General features: G+C 39.8%; 1 protein-coding gene across 3 annotated transcripts in view; it reads right to left on the bottom strand.

The window, feature by feature from the left end:
• Positions 1-22082, bottom strand: part of TRAPPC9 (trafficking protein particle complex subunit 9) — a 536307-nt gene that overhangs the window by 487524 nt on the left and 26701 nt on the right. For all 3 annotated transcript variants that reach the window (XM_074833224.1, XM_074833277.1, XM_074833369.1), the window contains 3 exons: positions 21322-21447; positions 11097-11313; positions 8404-8547 (listed from right to left, as the gene is read on the bottom strand). In XM_074833224.1, coding sequence (XP_074689325.1) covers positions 8404-8547; positions 11097-11313; positions 21322-21447 — 487 coding nt within the window. The remainder of the gene's footprint in view (positions 1-8403; positions 8548-11096; positions 11314-21321; positions 21448-22082) is intronic.

The raw sequence follows: 22082 nt of genomic DNA, 5'->3' as shown, positions 1-22082 counted from the left end.
CATTTTTGCCAGTTTCCTAATAGCTTACAACTGGTTTGAAAAGCAAAAGCCACATGACTAATAATCTCTTTCCTCAACACCATAATCTCATTCACTTACTGTTTCTTTCACTCTCTTCTAATTATTAATTAATCAATGTACCAAAAGGGATTTTTTTTAACTCAGGAACATTGTTTTAACTAAATGACACTCATTTAAATGCTCCATCATTCCTTAGAAAGAAGTCACACTTCAAAAATGTTCCAACTCCTTCCCATTAGATCAAAATTATCCATATGCCTACTATTATTTACTGTAGTTTCGTGCAATTTACCCAGTACAGACTGTGGCAGGTGCACCCGCCCAATGAAAACAGGGCTTCTTGGCTGCTGAAGTGTAGCAGCTCCTGATTGCCTTTGCTCTCGGGGCCTCACGGTAGTTGGGGCCTTTGGCCAATGGGAGCCGCTATTGACTACAGGTCAGATTCGGCCTGGCTATAAATGGAGTCCCCTGGGGGAGTCATTTTGAGCTCATCCCCAGAGCAGCATGCTGCAGTTGAGGACTCTCCCTTTGGGTCAGGACGCTGCCCAAGGAAACTCCTTGAGGTGACTTGGGTCGGGATGCTGCCCTGAGCAGGCTGGTTGAAAGCCCTCACTTGTCAGGTGAGTGATAAAGTGTTTTGGGTTGTGCTTAAACCCTAAGGAGTTGTGCTTTGTTCTGCATTTTGGGTTGTTGTTAAACCCTAGGAAGTTGTTCTGTTCTCCTCTTGCAGACATCCGAATCTGTAATTTACAGAGAGCTAGTTAATTGGGTTAATAATAAATTTTTATTTTTTGGTGGTTGGTTGTTTATTTGAGAGCCTCCATATCACAGACACCAAATTTACTGAACTCCAGATGGGTTCAAAGGATGGAATTTGGTTCACCTTACTTTAAGAGAAGCGTCGATGACTAGTGTGAGGTGCAGACACCGAGTCAGCACTGAGACAGCCATATATGTGTAAAGGGAGTGATGAATCTTGGCAGGGTCACTGGGATGGCCAGGATCATGAGGATGACCAGGATGCAGACATCTACACTGAAGACACACCCACCTCAGTTAGAAGAACTTCCGTCCCTCTCTGAACTCTTAAAAAAAGAGATGCGTTTGCCATTTGTAATTTTAAAATGAGAATGAAGATAATTTAAGAAATCCATTAATTGCAACTGCTGTAGTTCAACTATTTAATTTTTAAATTCTTTTAGCATCTTTGAACCCTATCTGGTACCTGAAATTTATTACTACTCATTTTACAGTTCAGATCACTCCCCACCATAAACCATTTCTAATTACACTTTGAAAGAATTCCACAGATTTATTCTCTGTAAAGGAAGGACCAAGCCTCAGAATCTTCATTCCTAAAAAGAAAACATTGATCAAAATTTTCTGATATAGCTCAATCTTCCCTGAGTGTCTCTTTTTATACCTCAATTATGTTTCAGTTCTGGCAGGCTTCCTGCTCCTAATATGTTTGAAGAAGTTATTAGCTTTCATGAGTTCAGCAAGGTACGCCTCAAAATCTTTTCTGGGCTTATGTTCCTCCCCTCTTCATTTAATCTATCAGGGTTGACATTTCCTTCTACTTTCTATGTTTGGACACAACATTCACTTTTATACAGTAAACTTCTTTTTCCCCCAATTGCATTTATTTTGCTGTTTAACTACCCTTACTCTTATAACAATTTTTTGATTTATTTTAATGGAGAAGGAGAATGCAGTTACTGAGAATCCACTATGACATCTGTACGCAGTTTCCATGCTACCAGCAAACATACCACTCCTTTCAATTTCTTCCAATTAGCTTCTTTACTTTTATGTACCTCCTCCTTTCAAAGTTTAATACTTCTGTCAAGGTGGTTTGTTTATCTTAAAACCAGGCATTCGTATTTGTTTACCCTAAATTTTATTTCTAATACTTATCATTCTGTCTCCTGTGACCTGAATATGAAGAACAGGAGGGGAAAAAAAGAGGAGGAGCTTTACGGGAATAGGCAGGAAGAACAGCAGAGAGAGGGGAGCAATGGCGAGCAACCAGCTCAACCTAAAGAAAATGAGCTGGAGCTCTCAAGAAGTCTTGCTACAGCAGTCTAAACAGGGAAAAAAATGAGAAAGTCATAGCAAGACATAAATGAGAGAACAGGATACAGCTAGGTGAACATACAATAACAAGTTGCTCCAGCAGTCCTTCAAAACAAGAGGTTGTTTTAAATTATTCCATGCTCTAGAGTAGAAGCAGTTATTTATAGGTTTATAGGTTATTCTTATCTCTTTCTCCAGTGAAATGCCATTTAGTCAAATCTGTGTGTGGAAGTATAACTCACCAAGTGCCCATGCAGCTCGATTTCATTTTCCCAGGTGTTTGGGTGAAAATTCAAGACAATGTTTTAAGTAAAGATCCTCAGAAATTGAGTCTGATCTTTACTTCTGCCAATATAGGCTTGGCAGAGGGTTCCATTTAAGGGCATTTACACATTCACTTTTGGTCTAGCTGTCAATTTTTTACAAGCCCAGTTTAATATTCTTTCTTATCTTCCATATTTCTACATAGCAATTTGAAATTTAAATATCACCAAGTGAATGCATATGCAATCTGTTCTATAAATAAAAATGTAAAATACTGCATAGTTTCCTCTTTCAAGCTGTGAGATAGAAAGGCATATTTTAAGAGTTGTCAGACACTACGTCTGACATCATCAAATTATGATCAGTCCAGGCATAACCATAATTTCTAAAGATAAACAAGGTTTGGGGATTTTTTTCTCAAATCAAGCTCATCACTTCTTTGCAAAAGGCACAGACCTCACCCCAGCAGTTGACATGTCAGCCATCACCTGAGCATAGCAGTCTTGAAAGGAAGATGTAAAGGTTCTGAAAGCGATCTCAGATTATTGGCATGCAGTCCCTGGTCCTCCAACTACCAACAACTCTAAGCTGTCAAGGCATCAAAGCAATCTGCCCAGCCAACACTGACAAGTCCATCACAACTGATCTAGAGGATGAGGGGAACTGAAATAGCATTCAGTATAAATTTTGGCAGAACTTCGTCAGGGAGCATCATCTCAGCATAGGCTGAGAATAAGTATCTTCTAGAAGGTGAGAGATTGTTTTCCTGAGAAAACAGCCCAAGGCCAAACTTACAAACCTCTAAGGTTTGCATGGCATGGATCCACATGTCATATGATTTTGAAGTGCCAAGTAATAGCCAGTACTGCAGTAGGGGTAGAATCCTGCCACCATGGAGTTCAGAATCACATCAATGAAATTTAGACAACTAAGGATATTTCTGAAAATTCAACTCAGGACCTTTGAAAGGAACAAAAACCTTTTTCTTAGGTAGAGCTATGTTTTTATCATCCCACTGACCAAGCACAGCCATGGCATGCAGTTGGTATCTGAGATAAAGCATAAAAACAACTCCTGACCAAGTAATGATCTCAGCCACTCCAAGGTATTTCCTGGGCAATGCCTGTATGGAGATGTATAAAGTAGGCATACTGAAAATCAAAATCCACACACAGAAATCCCTCCTAATGAAGACTGATGAACTCTGTTGATAAGGTTTGCATCTGAAGATAAAATATCCAGCTACAGCAAGAAAACCCCCGAAGTTCTTCATCACATGCAGGACCTCATCTGCCCTCTGGGTGAAGAGAAGTGTCATAACAAGTTGAGTCTTTCACTAAAGATTTCATGTCTTTCAGCAGCATCAGTGACTATGGCCAGGGTGATGAATATCCACTCTAGGGAGGGCATGCCTCTATGGAAGGGGTATTTGTAATGAAGGCCAGGGTATCATTTTTAGTTTGCTAGAGCTAAACCAAATTTCTTCAATTTGGTAGAAGGATAAATAAGCTAAAATTGTTCAAAATCTTATACTTAGTGAGCAAAGAAGCTCTGATAAACCAGATGAGAAAAACTGGAACAAATGTATCTTATTTGCCAAGCTGCCAGACATTTTGTGGTCATGGCTGTGGAACTTAGCCTATTTATTTTTGGTCACTGCTGAGGCTGAAGAGACTAAAGGCAAAGGTCATCACAGAAAGACTCTGTATTACATGATATCCACTATTTTCTTTCTGGGTTGAAAGGTAAACATGTCCATACATGAGAGGCCACATGGTCATTCTTCACATTGTTAGCCAACATGCTTCTGTTTCTAAAGAGAGCATTCATGTTAATCTAGGGAATGATAAGAGCAGCAGAACAGACACCTTGAGACACCAAAGGCCATGATAATGCTGTGATAGTACTCGTGTTGACAATCCAGTCGGCTAGAAAAGCACCTAAAGGGTCCCAAGATAGCTCAGACAATCATGTAGGCTGTATACAAAATCAATAACCATGATGGAGAGAAGAAGAAACATAGGACACTGTCATTTGTCTTGTTACCTTTGCCTGCGGACTATCCAGGACCAACAGGTAGACCTGGTGTCAAAAGGCCAATGTGCACCTTCGTTTTAGCCTCCACAATCTCAAACCCCTGCCAAACTGCTTTGGGAACCAACCTCTGTCCTAAAGTCTGGTAACAGAGGATGCAGCTCGAACTAAGAGTGGTGTCCAATGATGTAAGAATCAACCACACACAGGAATGACAGGAAGGACATTTCAGGAAGTACTTCTAGATATTGTTCCCTCCCATCACCTACCGTCACTCACCTCAAGAATAAAGATATCCAGAACACTGGTCAACAGATGAAAAATGACTTGGGCATGTTTAATGCAAGGCAGAATCACCATAGAGTCAGCAGTTTAATTACATACACAACAGATAGAGTGGTAGAGATCTCAGATGTGAAGCCTGTCATCTCACTAGAAGGCTGGAAAGAACTAAAGCGCAACAACAATCACAGGACAGGAAGATCTTAATGGCAGAGGTATACTGTGAAGCACTGAAAAGTGTACGTTATTTCCCAAATAATCAAATAGACAAACTTCGAGGATCTTTAATGAACTGAACTTGCCCACAAAAAAAAAAAGAAAAAAAGAATGAAGCATTCTGAGTTTCATACTGTACCATGAATGGCAAGAAGAGGTCACCTCAGGGCACTGAGATCTTTGCCACCAAAAGCAAAACAGCAAGCTTGATGGTTGGAAATCTACTGAATGTCTGAAAGAATGTGGGCTTGCAGGGGTGAGGGACATGCTCTCTGTAAGCGGCTTCTGTGTGGACAGTCACATTTCGGTAATAGCTGTTCCCAAGTAGCTCTGTGTTTAAAGAGGCTCTAAGAGATGAGGTAACTCGGAATCATTTGTATACAATACAAATCACAGTCCTTTTAAGTAGTACAGATATTACCAATCTGCAACAAAATCCACAATAAAATACTGAGCTTTCTTTCAAGTATCTGACCTTATCCAAATGAAATTCAGTGTGAGCTGTACACACAGTGTTACGTTTCAAAAAGCATTATGCAAAAGATATTTAATTCCAAGCAACTTTGCAATAGCACATTTTAATTCTTATTTCAAGAAAGACTGATTCTCAAGGACCTGTTAACGTTAAAACATAATGGCTTGAGATTAGAGAGCTTTTATGTAGAATTTGGTACCTCTTTTTGCTAAGCAGAAGACTGCATTTTACATATTTATGTAACTAAATAGCTTAATTTTAAATCAGACTCTTAGCTCCCATGTTGTTAAAATAGTGACTGACATCTCCCATTTACTTGATGATACTTTTTATTCAGATTTGCCAGGCTGTGTCGTTGGAAATTGTAATTCAAGTAAACATAGACAAAAGTTGTATTTTAAAATAATTTCCAAATGTCATTCAATTAAAATGTAAGAAAATTTTGTTTTAAACAGAAACCACTTTTGACTACGCATTTGTGTTCCATGAATAGAAGCAAGAGCTTCTAATTAATAGATTTTTCATTATAACTACTAAAGCTCATCTTCTGAACTTTTACTTGAAGTGAAGAAATCAATTTTTTTCCCGTTTTCTGAAGTCCCAGTATCTCAAGTTCAACTGACCCAGTAAATGGACAGAACTAGATTAACAAACTAGAATGAGAGAATATTCCTTTTCTGCATAGAGGCAGCTAATCCTGAGACAAAAAGGTTAAGAAGATCAAGTTCCAGTGCCAAATGTTTAGTTGGTAACTTTCCTTCAGCTTAGAGTTTTCACTTCTATTTGTTCTATTTTTAAAAATGATCTTCAAACTACCTAAATTTGAAATACAAGTGTAATATTTAACATATACTATCAATTACAAGCTTTAAAAATAAGAAGTTTATTTAAGAAAAAATACATTCAGGTAAAAATTTAGTTTTAAAAAAGTGAGTTTCTTCCACCTAGTACCTGGTAACTTGGCAACTTGCTACACAGCACAGAAAAATAATAAAATCTGAGCATTCTTGAACTCGAATGCTACCGTATTAGTTCAGTTTCCTAATTAAACCTTTAATTGGTTAAAAAAACCTGGAAGTTTCAGTCATGTGCTTATTAGAGAAGAATATTAATTACAACACTTTAAAAAAGTTCATAATATAAGGGAAACAGTTCATAGATTTAAAATAGTAAGTAGGATAATGCTGTGCACTCAAATCATCTTGCTTTTGTCCTTTACTACAATGCAAGGTTGAAGGGGATTTGTTGGTTTTTTCCTAATATTCTGGTAATTTAAAAATAACTATAAAGTCATTTTCTATGCTAAATGGACCCTTGCACAACATCACACAGTATCAATCTCAGAAGAATTGCAAAAAGATTACAAGCCAGAAATACATTTCTGGCACTGTCATCCACAGTGTAGCTAGTTTGGAACACCACTAACCGTGTCTGAGCAACATGTTATCAATAAAAGACTTCAAGCACAACAGCAGTTCTATTTTGGATGTTTCAGGAGGGAAGGAGAAAACGATTCAGCCACTTTTCAAACACATTGGAGAACATTTAGCTTGATTTTTCAGACACTAAACATCACAGTTATCACAGGTCTTATGAAACTGGAAGCTTTACTCATATAACGTCTGAAGACAAGAAACACAAAAGCTGCTTCTCTTTAAGATTTCAAACCTGATTAGGGATTAGCAATATCGTGTGTGCATAGTAGAAGAGCTTAAAACCTTGTCTTCAGCCCAACTTTGCACAGACATACCAATAAACCTTCATTAAAAGTCCTGGAAAATCCAAGGATCTTTTGACAGCAAGTAAGATCTACAGACAAAAAGATAATTTATTCCAGTTTATCTGTTCCTCTCAGTTCCTCTCCTTCCTTCACTACTGATTTGAGCCACTAAACAGAGGGAATTCACTGGCAGGCAAAGACCTAAAGCTCATCAGCAGAATCACCAAGGAGAGACATTGAGCCATAACTAAAGGAGAAAAGAGAAAAGAAAAAAAACTACACCATTTTACTCCCATCCTCTTTATCATAAACAAGGGAATAACTGAAAAAAAAAAAATCACTTTTTGCCTGGCTTAGTGTGAATCAAAACCATTTTTTTTAAATCTTTCATCACTACTCGTTCAATCTCATTAATCTGGGTGATAAACAAACCTGTTTGACATATTTTTCCTAAGAAACATAATACAAGTATAACAGTTGTCACTTTCTGCTCTTCCAGGTGGTTCCGTAAATGCTGCATGGTCCTCCCCCACAAAACAGTCCTCACACACATCATTACCATTTCTGAAAATCATTCACAGACACATTCATTCCATTGTCATCCACTGACAAATTTAATAAATCCCACTGAAATGTATTGAATTAAAAACTTTTTTTTGAAAGAAACCACAGAAACTTAGAGAAACTTACACCTACTGTCCTAGTTAAACACTGTTTAATTCAATTCTATCATGTTCAGCTTCTACAAGTTCATTGTCTCTGTATTTGAGACAAGGATCATGCCTATTCCCTTAGATGAATTCTGTATCCACGCTATGACTGTTTCATCAGAAAACATATTTTATTAGAAAACTCATGGTAGATTCAGTCTGAACTATAGCATACACTCTTCTGAATTTAGTTTTCAACCTCAGCTCCTCTCAATTTCTTCATTAATAACACTTATGAAAGCTGCTAGTAGCTTTAAATAATACTTCTTTTTTAAATCCACAAGCAAATTAAGGCTTCTGATCATATTAATATTTACAGAGGAAATACAGCGTTAGGCTTGAGGCAGTCAATCTACAGATGGAAAACATTAAAGGAAGCTTTATTTTAGATACTACACATCAAGGTCAGAACACTACTATTTAAAATTAATAACACTGTATGTGTGATTGATTACCATCAGAGAGCTACCTCATGAATACACAGAAGTCCCTAACTTCTGTGCTCTCCATTACTTCTCAAATTAAGTATATTTCAAAACAAAGTCACATTATTTTATTGTAGGAAAGAATAAAATGCAAATATCTCTTTCTTTTAAAAATCATACCTTGATCAGAAAGAAAATCCAGCATGGTCTGGAGAAGGAAAGACAGATGCCTGACACATAGAGCAGGATTGCCCATTCTTCTGGAAGCATATACTAGTTCATGAAGCAAACGCATCTGTACTGCAGCCCATCCTCTATGAGTTCCTATAAAGCAAGCACCCATTTAATACTTTTTAAAGCTAGAAGTCATCACAAACCAATTGGTTTTGGTTCTCTTTATATACTAAGCAGTAATGTAATGACACTTATAAAAATCACCCAGTGAACCAATAATTACAAAATCCAAATCTTGTACTCAAAGCAGAAGAAATATTAGGATTTTTGCATTTGCTTGAATATTTCAATGTGAAAGTAATTTTTGTTTTACATGCTTGTCTAATCGACTAATAAATTTATCATGAGAATTCACAAAATGAAGTTAACACTTCCAGTGAAGTAAAACCAAAATGATACACAAAACCTTTAAAGTTTTATATTTTTTAAATTCTCTGGACAAGAAACGCACATGAGATTTCATACAGAAGCTTCATTTTTATCCAAATCAAGCACTTCTTAACTCTCTTTAAAGACCAGGCAAAAGGTATTTTCTCTAAATGCTTTCCTGGCCATTAAAAGTCAGTAAAAAGCAGTAAAATCTACAGGATATGAGGCACATTTCCTGATTTTCAGTCTTTAAAAACTAAGTTTCGGTCTATAAATTTTTTCATATTTGCAAAGTATCTATGGTAACAATAAACAGATCGTCATAATGTAACTTTGCTTTCAAAAACATAATATGCAGTACTCTTCGTGAAACTTAACCTTCTTTTAGTAGTAAGCAAGAGCAATAATTTTAAAATAATAGATATTCCAAGATGTGCAATACTTCATAAACTTCTAAACAGCCTTCCTTCTAATATTACCCTTCAGCATTTGACAAACTTTTCTAGAAATATTTACTGTAACCAAACCTTGAGAGTTCATATTTTGCACACAAGAGTCTCATTATTTTTCATGTGTGAAATGCCATTCTTATCAAGTAGCTCTTACGGTTTACAGTGATCTTTCCATATGTCTCTGAAACAGCCATTTTAGGGGTAAAATCTGACAAAGCACTTAAGTGCAAAATAAAGGTAAAAATGAAAGATAAACACTAATTTCTTTTTTTAATCGTCACTTCTGGAAGAAATTCTAGCACCTCTTCTCCCAACACAGTCCCATCCCAGACTTCTTCTCCATCATAGGCCACAGCATATTTTTTCCCACACATTCCCTCTTCCTAGACTCTTTGTATCTTTCTGTTGAGTCCACTTGGCGTTTTCTGCCTCCTCTCACATATCATTTCTTTCAGTGAGTGCTAAAATCACACCACTTATAAAAAAAACTAACCATCCACACGTACAGTGGGTTGTCTACATGCCTCTTTCATCAACGGAGCTAAGAGAGCTTGGAAAATATCACCTAGTGGCTAGGCAGATCAGTTTTTCCCTATTCTCTCTTGACAGAATTGACCAGATAGCTCCATTATTTCAATGGCTAAGTGACCTAGGATATACAGAAACAACTGAACCTACAAGACAACATCGAACTGGAATCCCAACAACAGTCAATGTACTCTCACAAACGGGAGAAGAATACTCTGGTTGCTGTTTATTCACATTTAAACCAGTTCAGTGTTTTCGTACTGGTGAACTCCACCTCCTTTCCACCAACACATGCTCAGCCCATTGCTTGCTTTTCCTCTCCTACAGCTCCAACATTTAGTGAATGGTCCCCAAAAATGCTACTATGCAAAAGAACACAAGTTTTTGGGCAACATGGAAAGGTTTACTCAAAAGGAGTTCCCAAGCAGCATATTAGTCGTCTCTTCCTTTAGAAGAAAAATACAGCACAGTGTATTAAAATCAAGACAACTTTTAAAATTATTACTTTATATACAGCTTTAGATAACATTGATAAAATTGTTGAAATACAGCTACCTAAAGAAGGGCAGCAAGCAGCACACAACTCGCAGAAGGTGAACTAGGTATTTCACAGCTACAAGAATTGGCATGTGTTCTTAGGGACTGTTTTTCCTGTGGTTTTTAATAGATGCAATAAAACAGTACTTCAAACGATATACAGCGTCTAAAAACTGTTGAAATGTCTTAACCAAATGCTAGTTTTACAAATAACAACACTCTGATCTAATTTGTGGAAAAATGTGACATATTTGACCCTTCAGATACAGCTATAATTACATTATATGTATGTCTATATACAAATACATGTAAAAGAGCCTTTCATTCTTTCGTTATAAGATCAAACAGCAACAAATACCACAAGAACTACAATTTCTGATTATACAAGTTGAAGGCACTTTAACTGAAAAAATACTGAAAAATATTACCTTTTTATACTGAGAAGTATATAATCAAAACACAGACATTTTTGAAAGAGAGTAGAAATGGAGCTCTCATAAATAAAACATAATTATTTGCTGCAAACAGGAATACAGCACCACATTCAGCAGTGGCTTGCAGAAATCTGAAATTATTGACAGCAACACTAAGAAAAAGTTAAGGTGCAGTCTTAAAGAACTGCTGTATTTGCCGCAGCTAGCTTCAGATAGGTAAATGATTTTGGTTTAATTTGAAATCTCTCAAGGAAATTAGTTATAGGAAGCCAGCCGAGTGTTCTACTATGCTAATCCATACTTTCCCAGAGACACTTACCTTTGCTGAAATCTTTAGGATCCAATGATAAGCTATAGCCAGGGAGAGTTTCCAAAAGCAGTTTGTAGCAGGCCCTCCACCCGGGTTCTGGGATGCTGGGTGCAGCGCACTGCATTGCTGCTATACGCTTGAAAAAAGCAGACTTGCGGTGAAAACCAATACGTTCATACAGCTCAGAAAGAATGCTGTAACGCTGGATTTTTTCTTCTTCTGAAAGCTGAAATTTAAAGGCAAAAAAGGATTGGTTTTAATCGAAATTTTAAAGCGTATGTCTGACTTTTAAAAAAAATAACAGGAGGAGAAAAAATGTAGTAGACATATCTCCAACACTACAGAAGGCCAGTGATTTTGCATGTAGCCAGTCATGACAGCTTCTACTGGCAGGAAAACTTAAGCTTGCTTCAAGTTCAATAGCTAACAAAAGCAGCAAAGATAGAGTTCTTTACCAACTTTATTTGTCAGTAGTACTAACAAGTAAATAGTCAAAACAGTCAATAACAGCTAAACAGCTCCACATTTTATGGAAGATATTTAACATGATATTCATGTGCATAATAAAAATGCAAACATACAGCACTTCCAAAAATCTATCGATTTATCAAGCTAAACATTTTCATCCCTTTAAGATTAAATCTAGTTATTAAGCTTGAAGTCTCAGGCTATGAAAGCAAAGAAACTACTGTCTCAACTTTTATAAATCTCCGATCTTGTAAACCACAAAATTTTCATTCCATGATACTATACATATGCAGACTGCCAACTAGTGAGGAGGAATTTAGCAAAAGGTTAAGCCCTGTTAGGCTTAAAGTTGAAACAAACTCAGTGAGTAACTACCAACATGTGCTTCTTTAGCTTACAATATATTGGCACAAGTCCCAGGTAACCATTCTTTCCCCTCTGCTTTGAATGACAATCGTGCTTTGAAATCAGACAGCCAAGAAGAAACTGCCACAGAAACTCTGGAAGCTACCAAGTATTTCAAGTCTACATCCCAGTAACAAGCACTGAGTTGTGAAGGCGGACCAATGCTGACACCTAGTGCACAATATCTGGCATGCACAACCAAAACCAATAGAAAATAATTTTAAATTACTCTAAAGCTGCTAACACATTTTGCAAAGGCGTTTAAAATGACAAACTTCATACAAAAATAGCACTAAAGGACAGAAACAGCGTTTCTGCAACTCATTCTTCAAAACTGAAAGTATCAATCAGTGGATTCTGTGCATTTAACTTCAGATACTTAAAGACTTGGAAAGTCAAAAGAAGATGCTGGCCACACTGGTTAACTTTTACAGAAATAATTAGGTCTTACTAATGAAGCTTCAAAACATCTGTTAGTCACATAAATCCTAATGTAATTACAAAAAAATAGCATGTTTTCAAAAGTTACTTCTAATTTTGGACACAGGAATACGAGAGACCACAAAGAAGGCCTAGAGTTTTCAGAAGGCACCATAACCTTATCTGACAGTTCAAATCTTTGTACTTCAGGATATGAAGAGACACTAGCAAATAATTTTAGAAATTTTCAGACAGTTTTTGAAGCTGAGGTTGCTATTGCCCTCAGAACTGACAACACAAGACGATGCCCAACGCAAAAATACCGCACATCCATATAAGCAGCCAATCCCTGTAACAAGAGCTGTAAAAAGGCAATTGCACCAAGCTGAAAGATTCATGAATCAATGCAGCTGGGAAGAAACACAAGGCACAAAAAGAAAATACAGAACAATTTTAAACCAGTTTAACAGAATCCCCAAGAGCTATCATTCAGAAAGAACACGAGGTATGAAATTAAGGTTACTTATTCTAGCAGAAAAAAGCTACTCCGCCTTTTCTTTTTTCTCTTTTTTCCATTTACATAATTTTTAAAAAGTTAGCACAATAAAAAATGTGGCAGCAGAGTTGAAAAGGGCATGAGCACATGATCACATACTAAAGTTAAAAAAAGCTTAAAAATACAAACTATCAAAAGCTATTCCTCAAATACATAATACTGTCAATGCTCACACACCTATGGAAACTAAATTTTTAAGATGAGAAAAGACAGGGTCATGCTATTTCAGTAGACATGAGTGCTCACTAAGAATTGGATTGACTATGAGAGAGGCAACCAATTTACAGAAAGTTTTATTTTTATCATATTTAAGTTTTTAACACTGGTACCTAACTTGTTGCTTAATGACTGTCCACAAAGTTACTCAAATATTTTCTGCAATTAAAGGAAACTGTTTTTTCATCACCACAAAGATAGCAAAATTGCATTTTCCCTCAGCACAAATAGCTGTGTTACCACAAGGGGATTTAAAAGGAAAAAAAAAAAAAAACAAACACCCACACAGATACTCCAAGTAATTAATTCTGGGAAGACTGCAGCAGGCATTCTGCAGGCCATTAGCACAGTATTCACAAACATCTTTCCTGACCTTACAAATTTATAAAAGCTTAAGGTCTATAAAGTGGCTGCAAAAGAGCCAACACCTGTAGCACAGCAACTTTTCCATCTGGTTAATTTTCATTTAACTGTTATAACAAAACAAATTAACAATCGCACCTGTGAAGGCTGTAGTTCACTATCCAAGCAACTGAGCCAGTTTTTTCACAGGTTTGTTTTAAGACAGGCTTCAAGAGGGTAGCTTTTCATTTGTTTTTCAATTATTCATTACTATATTAAAACTCTATAATCTCACTTTCTTTGTAATTAGATATTACAATTTATCCCTCATAACTGGATGCAAAGATAAGTCTTACTACCCTGCAGCTCTCCTATAATCAGAAAACAGCAATTACATAATGTTGCTAGACTGGGCAGGAGACTGAATATATAGAAAGAAACTAGTTTTCCTGTTTATCAGAGGCATACACTTTATCCCATGAGGTGTTTTTTCTGCTGTCAAATATTGGTTGTGCTGACGTTCCATCTACCTGTCGTACAGTTTGTTTCCCTAACCTATCATGGGATGACTCCTCCTTTGAGTTAGTCTAAATTATAACTGTTATCTGCTTCCATGCTATGTACAATAAAACTTGAAGAGCTGTAAATATAATTCCCAGCTATACCCCTCTATGGAAAATACATTGCACAACAACGGAAAGACTCTCTTATTCATATTTCTTGTAATAATGTTTTCTAGAATCACTTCCACTCAAGAAAATGACAAAATAAATAGTAGACGTGTGCAGTTATGAGCTAGATAAATGTCATCGTTGACAACAATGGGGCTTTAATTAGCTTCAAAAGGTTTAATTGGCTTCTGTTAATACATTTTTCAATCGTTTGGCCTTATGTCACCTTAATTTAGCCCAAGTCTATCTCGAACACTGAATATCAGAGTGTGTTGTACAGAATGGCCCTCTCCAGCCATAATTGGCCTACCGATTAAGAGGTAAGTCCAGCCACCCCCAGACCCTCTACTCTCTGAGGACCAGCTAGAACAAAAGGGGATTCACCTATTACCAAATTAATTTTTCACCTTGAATGCAACATTAAAAGCCAAGGTGTGAAGGGACCTCAGAAGATCCTCTGGTGTAACCTTCTGTGGGAAAGGGAAGGTACATGCGATCACTGAGCACCCTGTCGAATTGCATCTTGAAATCCTCCAGCAATGTGGACTCCACCATGTCCCAGTGGAGGTTGTTCTAGTGAATGATTTTTCTCACTAAAAAATTTCTTCCTTGTATTGCGATGAAACTTCTCCTGGTGCAACTTGTACACATCGCCCCTTGTCTTCTCTTAAGTGGCTTCTTGTGAAAGAGCCTCCATCCTCTCTGTAGCTGCCCTTCAGGTACTGGAACACTGTGATGAGATCCCCCTGAGCCTTCTCTTCCTCAGGGAGAAAAAGACCCAACTCCTTCAGTCTTTCCTGCCTCAACAGGCAGGATCTCCAGGCCTTCGATGGTCTTCGTGGCGCTCCTTTGGATCCTCTCCAGTCTGGCTGTGCCTTGCAGGTGCCGCCTGACAAGGGCTGAGCAGAGTGGGATGATCATGTCTCCGTCTCTGCTAGAAACACCCCTGCGGATGCAGCCCAGGGTCCAGTTTGCCTGTGTTGCTGCAGCAGCGCACTGCTGGCTCCTGTTCAGCCTGTTGTGCACCAGGACCTCCAGGTCCCTTTCAGAGAGTTGCTCCCCAGCCACACAGAGCCTCGCCTGTCCTGGGCTCTCTGGTAATGTCGTCCAAGGTGCAGAACCTTGCACTTATCACACCTTTGGACACTAACCCCCCCAAGTTTGTTAGTTTGATGCAAGATTGGCAGGTCAGCCAATTTGCTAATGAGATTCTCCTGCCTCTTCTCAGGAGGTGGATCCCCTCTCTCCCCAGTAGGCTGTAGGACTTCCCATGACCATAGAAACCAAAGCCCCAGTGACAACACCAGCCATGAAGCCAGGTATTGATCTGCACGATGCGTTGACTTCTGCCTGCACCCCTATCTCTGACTGGCAAGACAGAGAAGAAGATCCCTTGGGCACCTGCACCCTTTCACTTGGCCTCCAAGGATCTGAAGTCCTGCTTGATCTTGCCCAGGTCTTGCTTTACCATGTCATTGGTGTCCACATGGAAGAGCAGCAGGGGACAGTAGCCTGTGCTTTTAGCCAGCTGTGGCAGTCACCTCTTTGGGACATCCCAGTCTTGGCTCCTGGCAAGCAGCAAACCTCCCGTCAGTGTATAGAGGCCAGCAGATGGGTGCCTCGGGGCCTCTCAACAGTCACACATCACCAGCGCTCGCCGCCTCCTTTTGCAGCTTTCACTATGTGCTGCTGCTGCTGCACCTTCTCCCTGTGCGTTTTGCTCGTGGGTTTAGTCCGCTGCCAAGGTTTCCGATCTGTTGGTGGTTGGCACACGAAAGGAAGAGGACTGAAGTGATCCTCTTCCTGCGGGTCACAAGAGACCACGGTGCCTCCTGCTCCAAGGTGCTGTCAGGTCGCTGTTGGAGCTCTTTGGTCTCTGGAGGTCGGGGCCATGGGGCCCGAGTATTTCTCCTTACCAACTCTCCGGCAAGGCTCTAGTTCTGGGTCATGCTCCCCAACACGGCACAAGCCGCTCCCTTCCCCTGCAGCTCCTCCACCCGCTGCCTGAGGGACCTCCCCGGAGCACCCTCTGCCCAGGGGAGCTGCCCCCCTCCTGCACCCGGGAGGCAGGGGTGCAGCCTCTGCAGCCCTCGCCCTGCCCAGCCGCTGCCCCGAGAGCAACCTCTGCCTGGGAGCTGCCTGCGCTCGCCCCAGCCTTGCCCGCCGAGGCAGCCGATTCCCGCCTGCTGCAGAGCACGGCCCTCGCCTGCTCTGCCCACCACCCTCCCGGGGGGAGACCGGCCGCCCCCCCGGTCGCTCCCTCCCCACACACAGCCCAGGGGGGCGGTGGGCCCAGAGCCCCCCTCAGACAGCCCGCGGGGCCTCGCAACCCTCCCGCTCCTCTCAGCCTCGACTGCCCACGCCTGCAGTGCTGGTGGAAGGAGACTGGGTCAGGGGGATTCCACACCCTGGGAGGCTCCAATCTGTGAAAATTAAGAGCCTAGATCCTTTCTTTTCAGAAGGAAAGACAGATAAAGCATCAGACAGATCGGTGGTTTGCGTTTGTTTCGTGTAATACTTGGATGAAATCAAGAGTTTCCAGCGTGTTTTTCTGGTCCCTGACCTTTTCAGAATCGCTTTTTCCGTGGCTGCATGGAAAGCATTTTCAGACAAGACATTCCAGCCTGGTGGTAGTTCTTACGATGTGGAAGTTCATTTAGAAGTCCTGACGTGCCTACTTGGGCTACTACAAGTTTCTGCGTTGATACAGCGAACCATAACGGGGCTTCAGTGCTTAGATCCCTTTGGAGCTCTGTACAGTACCTCTTCGGAGGAGTAACTGATCCTTCTGGGGACTGCAGAATGCGTAATTGTCCACACTGTGGATACTAATAAGCAATTAAATAAAAAGAAATTCACAGAACATCTCATACAATTGTGCTTTTGAACATTTGGTTTTAATCAACAGTTCTGCTTTTCAGGTTTCATAGTAATAGAACCCATTAATATCCCTGAATGTATGTTTTTAATTTCCACTAGCATTAATTGGAGGTAAACATTTGCATTAAGTGCATCTCCCTTGAGCTCTCTAATATTGCTTGTAAAATGTAATCAGATAGTAAATGATTGTGAAGGTACAATTAGAGTACAGGTGGTTTCATCTCTGAATTACAGTTTTAATAATCCTGCTTTTTTACTGGACACTTTCTAGCATCCTAGTAAAAAAGTGTTAGTAAAATCCTAGTAAATATCCTAGTAAAAAAAGTATTGAGTAAACTAGTAAAAGTGAATCCATGTATGTTTTAGATTAGCTTGTAGTCACGATTTATTTAACATGCACAGTGAAACCACCTTTTGACTATTTGGACTGCGGGTCTTCAGCTTGTATGGAGAATCTTGTCACATTCAGTTTTAAGTCTGAAGGTCAGGTGCATGTGGTTAACTGAGAAATTTGGAAGGCAGACAGGATCTTGTGAGCTGAGAAGGTTATGAAGTGCTAATGTAAAATAATCCTTCTGCACTGAACAGTCCCTTAGAACTTGTGTCTCTGCTGCTGACCTCACTTCCATAAACTTCTCGCCTCCTTCAATAAAAAAAAATTTAAGCTTGGCAGGATGAAGCGTCTTTAAAGTTGGACCTGTCTCTTGTAATAAGATGTACTTTTGGTTTATATCTCACTACCTGACCTATTTTTGTTCACTGTCTTTCCTAAGTATCTTCACAAGTTACTTAGTAATTAGTGTTATCGCTTAAGTCGCCATTTTGTGAACCTCAGGAAAATCTGTATCTATAGATCCTAGTTCCATCTTCCCCTCCCACAGCATCTCCCAAACTACTTACTGTTTCCCAAAGAAAATTAGTAGGAGGAAACTGAGGTGGCATCTTGCTGCTGAGCAGTTGTTTCCTTCTTAATTTAGAATGATCTTTTATTTACTCCATATGCTCAGTATCTTTCTAGCTGCCCTTTAGGTACTGGAATACTGTGATGAGATCCCCCTGAGCCTTCTCTTCCTCAGGGAGAAAAAGACCCAACTCCTTCAGTCTTTCCTGCCTCAACAGGCAGGATCTCCAGCCCTTTGATGGTCTTCGTGGCGCTCCTTTGGATCCTCTCCAGTCTGGCTGTGCCTTGCAGGTGCCGCCTGACAAGGGCTGAGCAGAGTGGGATGATCATGTCTCCGTCTCTGCTAGAAACACCCCTGCGGATGCAGCCCAGGGTCCAGTTTGCCTGTGTTGCTGCAGCAGCGCACTGCTGGCTCCTGTTCAGCCTGTTGTGCACCAGGACCTCCAGGTCCCTTTCAGAGAGTTGCTCCCCAGCCACACAGAGCCTCGCCTGTCCTGGGCTCTCTGGTTATGTCGTCCCAGGTGCAGGACCTTGCACTTGTCTTTTAAATCTTGTACAGTTCTTGGTAGCCCACTCTTCCAGCCTGTCCATGTCTCTGTGAAATAGCTCTCCCTTCTGATGTGTCCACCTCACCACCCAGTTTGGTGGCATCATCAATCCCATCATCCAGATCATTTCTGAAGATGCTGAACAGTGTGGGGCTCAGTGCTGATCCCTGGAGGACCCCACTTGTGACAATCTGCCAGCCCAAGTAAAAACCTTTGATCACCACCCTCTGACTGCAGCCTTGTGAGGAACTGGGGAAGCTAATGCCTCATTCATCAATGCAGAAAGCCTCAAGGACAAGTCGTGGCCTTTGTGGTTAGTCTAAGGAACAAACTATCTGCCTAAGGAAGCGCAGAGTGCATCGAATGGTGCACCGCTCTGCTCCCCTGCGGTTGTATTGCCAAGTTCCCTAGATAAGCCTCAAAGAAGGGAGACATAGACTTAGTAAAACCATATGTTTGGGTTAACGACTACACTTTAATTTAGAAGCTTGATAAATTATGTAGGCCTTGAAGAAGAGCTAAAAAATTGATAAGAGGGAAACACCCTGTACCAGATGGAGCCAAAGGCTGGATAATTGCCCAAAAAGCAAAAGCTGGGGGACAGGTAAAGGTGGCAGGGGGACACTCAACTGAACGAAAGGGTTAATGCCTCAGCACATGAGCAGAACCCACGGTCCACCTTCTCTTCGCCTCTCATGCAAATGAGTTTGTGGAAAACCCATCTCTCTTCCTCTAGTATGCAAATTCACCGATAAAACAAACTTAAAATGCAACAGAGAATGTTGCTGGGTGTGCACCCACCACCCAAGATTACTGGACCTGAGACAATGCTGGAACCTGGGGTGGTGATCTGGATTCTCTGACTCTCTTTCTCTCCCTTCCTTTTCTTTCATTTCCCTTCTTTTCTTTCTTATAGATTATCCAATAAGAGACCACATCACTTACTATCCTTTCCAAGTTTAAGTTGTTTCTAACACAAATTGAACGTTTTAACCAGTCGCTTGATGTCATTTCACCTTAATTTAACCCAAGGGGATCATGAAACTTCTAAGACTCTCAGAGTTACCCAGTCTGGGTTGTAACAGGCCTGTTAACCAATTTCCTACCCATATTGGAGACCACCCACCAGTCTGCATCTTGCCAGTTCGTTCAGGAGAAGGCTGTGGGAAACAGTGTCAAACACTTTGCTGAAGGTTGGTACATGGTATTTGCATTAACTCCCTATATTCTGACTGAGCTACAACAAAAATACGTTAATATACCTGATTTTTATTCCAAGGTTTTCCCGACAGTGAGAGATCTGGCATTTATAGAATATATTTTATATAGCATGAGAATGCACACTGAGGTATGCTTTACATGCACAAAGATTTATTTGCAGGGTCAATAGCCGATGACATACATCAAGTTCAAAGTTCCTTTAGGGGAGAAACAAAGCAGAGAGTAAGAGACCACCCAGCTAAGAAAAGCAGTGGGGCCTCCAGAACACCCTTCTCTGGTTCTCTGCGATGCAGCAGGTGACAGAAATGATGATGCTTTCTCACCACGCTTTTTCACTAGATGCATTTCATCAGGACCCACTCAATCTCTTAGGTGTTTCTACTTGGGACACTATTAGAGCTGTCTGGGAGAAGCTTTGATCAGGGCACGTGTTGCATGCTGACTAGCTGCCAAGCTTTGTGCTTGTGTATTATTAGGTAATACTTATCAGCTATTTAAATGACTTACGTACTTTGCCATTCACTAAGTCTTATTTTTACTCTAATACAAAGTGGAAGTTGTTACATCAGTGGTGTCAGGGAGGAGAAGAGGTGATTCTCAACGACAGTAATTGCTACCATAGGAAAAACAACATAACAACAATATTGGAGTTTGCAGCCCGCAAGAGTAACAGCGCAAGAACAAGAGAAAAATACTGCCACAGCTGCTTACATGAAAGGCTACAGAGCTGCCAGCGAAAGACAGACTACAGCATTAAAGAGAAGGCCCTTAGCACTGCAAGGACTACGGCAGATAAGGTACTCTGCAACCAAACATTATTTTTATGATAGCTTATGAATTAATTATGCTGGGTTAGCAAAATGACTCCACAGAAAGGATTCTCTGCAAATGAAAGAAAGTATTCCACCTCCCTCATAAATTTGCTGTCCCCATCTGGGCTTAATAAGCTCAGTGGTGTGGACTTAAACTCCTAGTCTTACCAAGATGTAACGAGCAAACAATGGAAGACCAGTAAGAAACATAACAGCTTTTTATGAATTCTTTCAACCAGTCTCTCTGTAACCAGTGACACCAAGCTCGAGACACTGATAAAGTGTTAGTCTTGTTCTGTGGTGGTACTGAGCATTTTTTCCTCACAGTTCCAAATACTGATTTTCTCCTCTGAATTCCCTTCTGATTTGGCCTAACCAAGACTTCGCACTACACAACAAAAAAACAATTGATTAACAGCACTAGTGAGACTCTTAAGCTCACTTTGATAAGGTCATTCCTTATTTGCTCAAAGTTTCATTGAATGAGATGGAATCAAGAAAAAAAAAAAATCAGTTGCAGATCTCTCCCAGGCAGCTATTTTACCCTGGTACGACAATGAGATTTTTTTCTTCACAAGGGAAAATAACCAATAGAGTCTTTAATCTGAGACTAAGTCCTCATGTTTTTAAATGAACTCTGAATACCTTTTAAACCAGACTCACAGATGTGAAAATCCTCAGAAGTCGAGTCCTAGTGAGAAGGAAGATAGTGATATAGAAAATAAACTGGAGTCTCCTGGATGTAAGTAACTTTCACACTTCAGTATAATCTCTCAAATGAGAAGAGCACTGACCTGACGAAGGTTGATATAAACTGCATTCTGAAGAAACTCAGAGGCTTCCATGCTCCTTTTCTGTATTGCAAGGACTCTCACTGCCTTCACACAGGCTTCCAGTTCAATCACACCAGCATTCTTGTACTTGAAGAGGGAGAAAATTAAAATATTCAAGTATTGCACCTGTTAGATTTGATAAGTATTTCTGCTCAGCTGTCACATCTTCCAAGCCCAGCAATTCCTTAATGCTAGTGACTATACTGTTAAATTATTAACATATGCCCAAGTGAAAATTAAGGCGTCATCTAAAATTTTATTATACAAATTTTATTATTTTCAGCCTCTTCACTCACTTTTCTTATTTTGAGACACAGCACAGATTCAGTCTGAGACTTCAGACAAGGAGAAAAGTTGGAAATATTAGTATCATTTTGGATAACCTCATATATATGGTGGGTGTGGGTGGTGTGTCTTCAACAAATTCTATCTTCACAGTGTACAGGTATGTAAGCAAAAAGGTCAGTAATTCATCACCACCTAAAACTGTTCTGTCACAATGAACAAATAATTAATTTTGCCTTTTCTCCTTATTACAAAATACGCTATATAGCACAGGAAGCTGTAGCAACAGAACTTTAGTTTTACTGCATCAATTTTCTCTTTAGTTGAAACAGTATCACTGATGACAACTGAATTATGAGCTATTCTGAGTTTTCCAGCATATATTTACAAAACATTTTCTGTAAATGACTATATCAGTTATTTAGCTTGCTTAAGAA

This window comes from Strix aluco, chromosome 1 (genome assembly GCF_031877795.1).
Source record: "Strix aluco isolate bStrAlu1 chromosome 1, bStrAlu1.hap1, whole genome shotgun sequence".
In the NCBI taxonomy this organism is placed as follows: Eukaryota; Metazoa; Chordata; class Aves; order Strigiformes; family Strigidae; genus Strix; species Strix aluco.
Note: the sequence above shows the minus strand (reverse complement) of the source record. Positions and strands in the feature narration are given on the sequence as shown.